At 48.1% G+C, this 6,589-nt stretch overlaps 3 protein-coding genes across 7 annotated transcripts in view; 2 read left to right on the top strand and 1 right to left on the bottom strand.

Annotated features, from left to right (window-relative positions):
• Nucleotides 1-2,485, top strand: part of LOC113202665 (uncharacterized) — a 140,705-nt gene extending 138,220 nt beyond the window's left edge. For both annotated transcript variants that reach the window (XM_052268410.1, XM_052268443.1), the window contains exon 6: nucleotides 1,351-2,485. In XM_052268410.1, the coding sequence (XP_052124370.1) occupies nucleotides 1,351-1,457 (107 nt within the window). In that variant the 3' untranslated portion in view covers nucleotides 1,458-2,485. The remainder of the gene's footprint in view (nucleotides 1-1,350) is intronic.
• Nucleotides 2,486-2,805: 320 nt separating this feature from the next.
• On the bottom strand, nucleotides 2,806-4,369 carry LOC113202666 (histone lysine acetyltransferase CREBBP-like). 4 transcript variants are annotated; one of them, XR_008011267.1, is made up of 3 exons: nucleotides 4,235-4,369; nucleotides 3,445-3,563; nucleotides 2,806-3,354 (listed from the first exon to the last, which is right to left on the bottom strand). XR_008011267.1 is itself a non-coding variant. In XM_052268613.1 (3 exons), exons 1-3 carry the CDS (start codon nucleotides 4,182-4,184, stop codon nucleotides 3,350-3,352), a joined length of 192 nt encoding a protein of 63 aa, XP_052124573.1. In that variant the 5' UTR covers nucleotides 4,185-4,280; the 3' UTR covers nucleotides 2,806-3,349. The 4 variants fall into 4 exon arrangements, 2 of the variants coding, with proteins under 2 accessions (XP_052124573.1, XP_052124533.1); XR_008011269.1 differs by having other exon boundaries at nucleotides 4,217-4,303; XM_052268613.1 differs by having other exon boundaries at nucleotides 4,117-4,280.
• A 524-nt stretch (nucleotides 4,370-4,893) lies between these two features.
• On the top strand, nucleotides 4,894-5,897 carry LOC113202667 (histone lysine acetyltransferase CREBBP-like). The gene is made up of 3 exons (XM_026417015.2): nucleotides 4,894-5,054; nucleotides 5,383-5,501; nucleotides 5,580-5,897. The coding sequence occupies exons 2-3, from the start codon at nucleotides 5,385-5,387 to the stop codon at nucleotides 5,754-5,756; spliced, it is 294 nt and encodes a 97-aa protein (XP_026272800.1). The 5' UTR covers nucleotides 4,894-5,054; nucleotides 5,383-5,384; the 3' UTR covers nucleotides 5,757-5,897.
• Nucleotides 5,898-6,589: the final 692 nt, after the last annotated feature.

Genomic DNA, 6,589 nt, shown 5'->3' with positions numbered 1-6,589 from the left:
AATAGACTGGAATAGAATAATTCTTCACAAGGTATCATCTGCTTTCACGATCCGTTTCTGGTCGGAACTTTTTCCTCTCCCCATCGTTTAGAGTGTGGCGATGAGTCGACGCTGATGTCGCTTTCGTCTCACTTTCAAAGAGACGATGGCGGTCGGAAAGGGGGGGGGGGGCGATTCAGTGCGGAGAGAGCGAGAACGGGATCAGAAGGCAAAGGTGCGGTTAGGTTCCCGGTCACTGTATTATGCGAAGTATCATGCAAAAAAAGTGATTATTTATTCCCCCTGTTTACATCTGGCAAGTAAATTTAGTGGTACTTACCGATTATAATTTTTGCAATGAGCTACCACGCAAGAGGACTGTATAACAAGATCACAGTTTCAACTGCGAAACTCTTAGTTTTGGAATTGTAACTGTCATGTTGTTCTACAGTTAAATTTGCAGCGCGTCCCGCGGCCACACGCTATACCCCGCGCGGGTAGGCAGCCCAACAGACTGCCCGCGGCGTGGCGTAGGGACCCCCGGGCGGCGGGCCTTGTCAAATGTGCGATTGCTGATATTGCTGATGAAGCCGGGAGAGCGCGCCAGAGATAAAGTGTGTGTAAGAGGGGGGTGGGGGTGGCGTTTGAGGATTCGTAGCGAACGCTTTGATGTGATGGTTCCGGGAGCATCGCGACGAGAGGGTAATCCTCCTGGTGAGCCACCGGCGGCCACCGGCACGGCGGCGGCGGCCTGGGGATCAGCCGCGGGAGAGAGGGCCGGGCTGCCCCGAGGAAGGGGAGGCAGGCTGCTGTATTGTTTACTTTTCATCTCAGATTGCAAACCGGCTGTCGGCGTCGTCGCCATTGCGAAAGTGAGGAAAGGGGTTCCCTCCTAGACAGCGAACAGCCAAGAAAAGGGAAAGAACTAGCTTGATAGAAAAAATAATCATCATAAATCCAACGTGGCCAGATTTGCCATTTGCCTCCCTGTTTTAGTGTGCGATGTACTAATAATCCAAGTGTGAAAATGCTCAACACTTGTAAGTGTTCAACTTTCTAGTCGGACACTTGCCACTCGGTAGCTGTACACTTGTAAGCTTCTAAGTGTGTAACTCCTCTTTTAATCACTCCCCACCCACTCAGTGAGCGACTTGTCTAAGAAAGTGTTGAACAGATGAGTCGAACACTGAGAAGTGCAAGACCACCGAAAGTTGAACGCTAGCAAAAGTGTACTAGGACGGACGGAGTTGAACACTTGCATGTGTTCAACTTTGCAGTTGCAGACTCAAAAGTTTCAAGCAGATGATGATTTTTTTCGATTTTTTCCTAAATAGGTTCGGTCGCTAATGCGCTCTTGTGTATGTTGCCCAGGGCCGGCGAGCAGTCGCAGCGCCGTGACGCTGCTGGCGTTGGTCGCGCTGGTCGCGCCCCTGCTCGGGCCGCGGCCCGCCTGCTCGGCGGCACACAGGACGAGGTAGCGGCAGCGGCACCGTCAACAAGACCAGTGAATGTGTATCGGCTCATCCTATTGGCTCAAAATTATTGACTCTAGAAACCAATTGTTCCCTCGCTCGCTCCGAGAGGGGAGAAAGAGGTTCCGGGCAGCGGAGTGTGTATGTGGGGAAGGAGGGGGGAAGGGGCGGGCATACATGAGCCAAAGTCGTGAATATAGTGATATTGACAGTTGGAATCCCAGGCCGGGGCGCTCAGGGGGCCTACTAAAAGGCTCTCCGAGATAGCCCCCGCGGGGGTAAGCGTAAGCCCTCGGCGGGGGGTAAGCTCCGGGTAAGCCCCGCCGCGGGTAAGAGTGTTGGCCTCGCGGTCCCCTGGCCGGGGACCCCTCTGGGGGACCCCCAGGTGGTGGCAAAGGGATGATCAAATCAAAGACTTTGCCGATTTCCTTTGCCCCCGTCCCCATCCGCTGCCTACGCCTTTTTTGTCGAATGCTGATGTGATGTAAATAAGGATTATTGTAAAAATGTATACATTTGTTGTCTCCTCCCTTTCGATGTTGGGAGGGGGGAGTGTGTGTTTGTGTGTGTGTTTGTGTGCACACATGTGTGCGCGCGTGAGAGTTGTTTGGAAGTAATGGGAAACGTAAAGTTGTTGGTCGAAGGAGTTGTGGTATTTTCCTATTGGCACAGGGTTGCTTCTGTCGCCCGTAGTCTTCGACTTTGGGTGGGCGCGCGCCGGGTCGGCCGGAATGTTGGTAGTCTCTATTTCTCTTCAGTTTCAGAGATTTTCGGCAAAATCCTCATACGTCCTACAATCTGTATAATTTAAACGCATGCCGCCGATTGTACTAAAATAACAGATAAAAACTAGATTTGATGTGTCCATTTTAAAATGTAAATGCCTATTTTCTAATTGCTTTGAGAAACGACTGTTTGGAAAAATACTATGTGCGTTAAAAGAGAGAAATGTTTTGTTGTTTTATTATTAACCGAAGCGAACCGGAAGGTGACGACTGTAGAACAAAAAATAAAACACGCTTTTCTGAATGTTACTTGAGCTGTCAATGTTTCCTGTAGACTGCCTGTTACTCAGAGGCGGGACACAAGCGGATGCCCAGCTAGAAATTGTTCGTGCGATATTACTGATATCGGCACTATGGCAAGGTGCACATGTGCACTGTTAAAATCCTACGAAACAACGCTTCGCAATTGCTAAGGATTTTGATCCTTTAACTACGAAGCATTTTTCCTTGCAATTGCGAAGCGTTGCTTCGTAGGATATTAACAGTGCGGAGAATGCACAAAGTGCGTTTCTGTGCGTTCCCGAGCGGCTAACGCAAAGGGGTACGAAGAGGATGTGCAAAATAAAGACTTTTTTTACTGTTTTCATTGACACTTTAGTTTACTGTATAAGTGCAATCACTGAAGAGGACATCGTTGAAAATATCCTAGTAAATTCACAAAATTTGTGCCATTTTTATTTTCAAATTGTGTTGTAAGTTTGCGACAGGCCATTCTTGTTTTCCAACCAATTCCAAGTCGATACAAAGTGCTTGTAAATTTGCAATTCCAAATTGTAATTTTTTCGACACATCATAGAAAATTTTCCTGTAAACCTACACGACTACTTTTCACACTGACAATAAGCATTCGGTGACAACAACTTTCTCGGTTTCTAAAGCTGTAGGGTAAACCCAGTCTGCTTAAAACAGAAGGTCGCTTGGTTTTAGCAGACTATAATGAACACCGTTTCTGCCTTTAAGGGCAAGCACACATGACAGTCATGTCTCGAACAATGTTCCCAGTGTCTGATGAGAAGCGTGGACGACGAGCAGTGAGGTACCGTGCACTGTCTCCCAGCCCGACAGACCTCCACGTGTTGCAGCACGCCTTGCATCACATTACAATGTGGCAGTTTACACTGAAGCAACAACAGTAGACAAATCGCGTTAAATGAAGAACCCGAGTAGAAGTTAAGTACCTCGTTAAGTACATAGTTGTCATAACGTACGGGCTGTTCTCGAGTCCGACATTTGAGGGTGTGGATCAGAAGGAGCAGGTGTTGCTGAATCAGTTTGTGTTTCTCGGGATCGGCTGCTGGAGGTGTTGGGTCCTGCTGCAGCTGCATATCTAAGAAAGTAGGCTAATGTCAAACAATCGACGAAAGGTACGATTACTCTGTAGAAAGTTTTCGTTTTTTAAGGAATAGAATAGTTGCGAGATGCTTCTTAAGGAACTGAAAGTGCATTGGCTGTGGCATTGTCGTTTTACACATGCAGTACATACACTGCAAACCCAACAGTTTACTTACTACTTTACACAAAGGAAGAGTCTGACAAGTGAGCATTGATTATTAGTGAACATTACTACTACCAACGTAAAACAACAGAGTGCACTGTAAAACTTTCATGAACTAAATTCTTTGCAACGTTACGAACAATTTTCATTCTTTGTATTGTAAAGCAATTGTTTGTGAGGCTAGGAAGGTCCTTACGAACCATCGGTTTGCATTACGAACTATTTGTTCGTAAGCTTACGAAGAATTTGGTCGTAATGCAACGCTTCAAAATCCTTCGTAAGCTACGAATGTTTTGGTTACAGTACGAACCTGTTGTCCGTAAGCAATTTACTGTGTGCTTGTCACAAACCTACAAGTGTGTACTTAAAAATGTGTGTGCCTTACCTATGGTAAGTACACACTTGTAGGTGTGGGCTTTCAAGACGACTCTCACTTGTGTGGAATAAGTACATAGTTAATGGGTGTGCTGTGTCAATTGTTTTACCAGGGTGACGGCACTCACTAACGGACTTCCTCCAGACTCTTCTGTCATTCGCGTCCGAGAAAGCTGCCTGTCGCGAACTGAAGCTTATCGGCAGTAGTACGTATATATATACTGCGTTGGTGATGTCAGTACCGGGCAGCCCCAGACGAGCGGCAGCACGGGGTAATCTACAACAATTTTCCTGTCAGACGATAAAACATGTTCCAATCTGCCGAATCTTCTGAACTCAACAGGAAAAGAGGAGAGCGCCCCTAATTTGAGGAAAACTCATGTTCTGAGGTCTCCCCGCGGAAAGCGCACTGGTTTTCATTTAACGATGAACTTGGCGATAACCTCGGGTTAAAAGTCATACTGTTGTTGTTGGCGATAGCTTGGTCATTGCCAATCAACAGGCCATACGACACACAGAAAATCGTTTCCTTGAAACTAGGGAATTTCCTTCGACTTGAATCAACGAAATGGACCTAAAATAAAACAAAAGAAAAAATATTTATTTGAAGAAAAGGGTGCTTTTGAAGAAAATTCTTTAAATCAAGCATTTTTTGTCGTAAAACCACAGAAATTTCTTGAGAACAAGATCAACATTTCGGTGTGTTTTTTCAAGGAAACGATTTTGTGGGTGCAACTTTCATCGCCACTATTTTGTGGGTGTATTGCAGATAAGGATAAGGAAATATGCCGCCAGCCGCTCAGCTGGTCGTACAGTCTCTCTAGATATGGGAGCTTGACTTCTATACCGCCAGTTGGTGACAAACTTTAGTCAGCGACAGGCATATCCCTTCCTTGGACGCGTTGTTCTCAACCACTGACACTACTCTGCACTGCATCAGTGTCTTCAGTGAGTTATCCCCCCCCCCCACTGTAAACAAATGTGTATTTGTAAACACATTACGGAGCCTGTGGCCTCTGTGAGACGGCAAACCCACCCGCATCGGCGCGTGCTCTGAAACACGGGGTACCTAGTACTACCACTCGCCCCCCCCCCCCTCTCCCTCAACTGCAACCAGTTTTGACCGGCTCTCGTTATGTTTTAAAGCCAGCGTTCAACAATTCTCGTTTGGACGAAGTTCTGGTCCTCTGGTTCGGCTTTGCCTGGGACAGCGTTTAGCGTAACCACCTTTTCATAATCGCAGCTTTATTCGCTTGTTTGACATTATTTTTGTTAGACATGCCGGTGCTGCAGAACCCAACACCTCCAGCAGCCGATCCTGAGAAACGCAAACTGATCCAGCAACAGCTGGTTCTTCTGCTCCACGCTCACAAATGCAGGCGACAAGGACAGCCTGTAAGTTACGACAACCATGTGGTTAATTTCTTATCATGTTCATTTATTCATTTAACATGATTTGTCTTGTTGCTTCAGTGTGAATTGCCACATTGTGATGTCATGCGAGGCGTGCTACAACACATAGAAGTCTGTCAAGCTGGGGAATCGTGCACAGCACCTCATTGCTCGTCGTCCAGGCAAATCATCAGCCATTTTCATCATTGCTCGAGGCATGACTGTCCTGTGTGCTCGCCGTTGAAAACGATCGGATGAAACCAAACGAGCCCTGTTTTAAGCTGCTTGGGTTTACCCTACTGCTTTCCTCAACCAAAAGGTCCCTCTTACCCAGTGCATAAATCTGTTTCAGTGATTACATTTGGACAGTAAACTACAATTTGAATGAAAACTCTACAATTTTGAAGAAATGTCTCTATTTGGCTGCACAGGAGATCCAAGTGTACGAATGCGGCATCCAATCATCTGCTTGCGAGATCGATTTTTCGAACACAACCCCACCCCTGGCCACAGGGAAAGCAGAGTTAGTGACGAATCAGGCACGCTTCCTCCCCGCCGCCTCCACGCACGCCAGGCGCGCGCCGCCCTTGCAGTCCAATCGGCCAAACGCACAATCGAAGCACATAGATCGGCCCGCCAGACCACGCCACGCCCCGCCACGCCGCGAGTGAAAACCGGAGCGACGGCGGGGAACTCCCTTACCCCCTCCCACGGTGGAGATATCTCTCTCCACCGTGCCCCCTCCCCTCCGCACAAGCCGCCCTGTTTCGCGAAACGAGATATCGGAGAGTTGGCCCCGGCGCGGCCCGAGCGAAATACAACAAGATCTTATATCCGGGTCCACCTCAAAGCAAGAGACCGTCGCTGCGTTGTCGCACTTGATGGATGAGGACAACTCTCTCCCTCCCCCCCCCCCCTTTACTCTTGTTCCCGTCCTCACACCCGACTTCTCCTTCCTCCTCCCTCTCCCTGTGTGGCCAATCCTACCGCTTCGCCAGATCGCGAGACCATTCCGCGAAATGGCGAAGCAGTGCACGAGGGCTGGCTGAGACAGACAGCGACTCCTGGAGAGGGAGGGCAGGGTGTTTGGG

The sequence above is a fragment of the Frankliniella occidentalis genome, unplaced genomic scaffold (assembly GCF_000697945.3).
Source record: "Frankliniella occidentalis isolate FOCC.00 unplaced genomic scaffold, Focc_3.1 Scaffold1, whole genome shotgun sequence".
NCBI classification, from domain to species: Eukaryota; Metazoa; Arthropoda; class Insecta; order Thysanoptera; family Thripidae; genus Frankliniella; species Frankliniella occidentalis.
The sequence above is the reverse complement of the archived record's forward strand: the minus strand, read 5'-3'. Positions and strand labels throughout refer to the sequence as shown.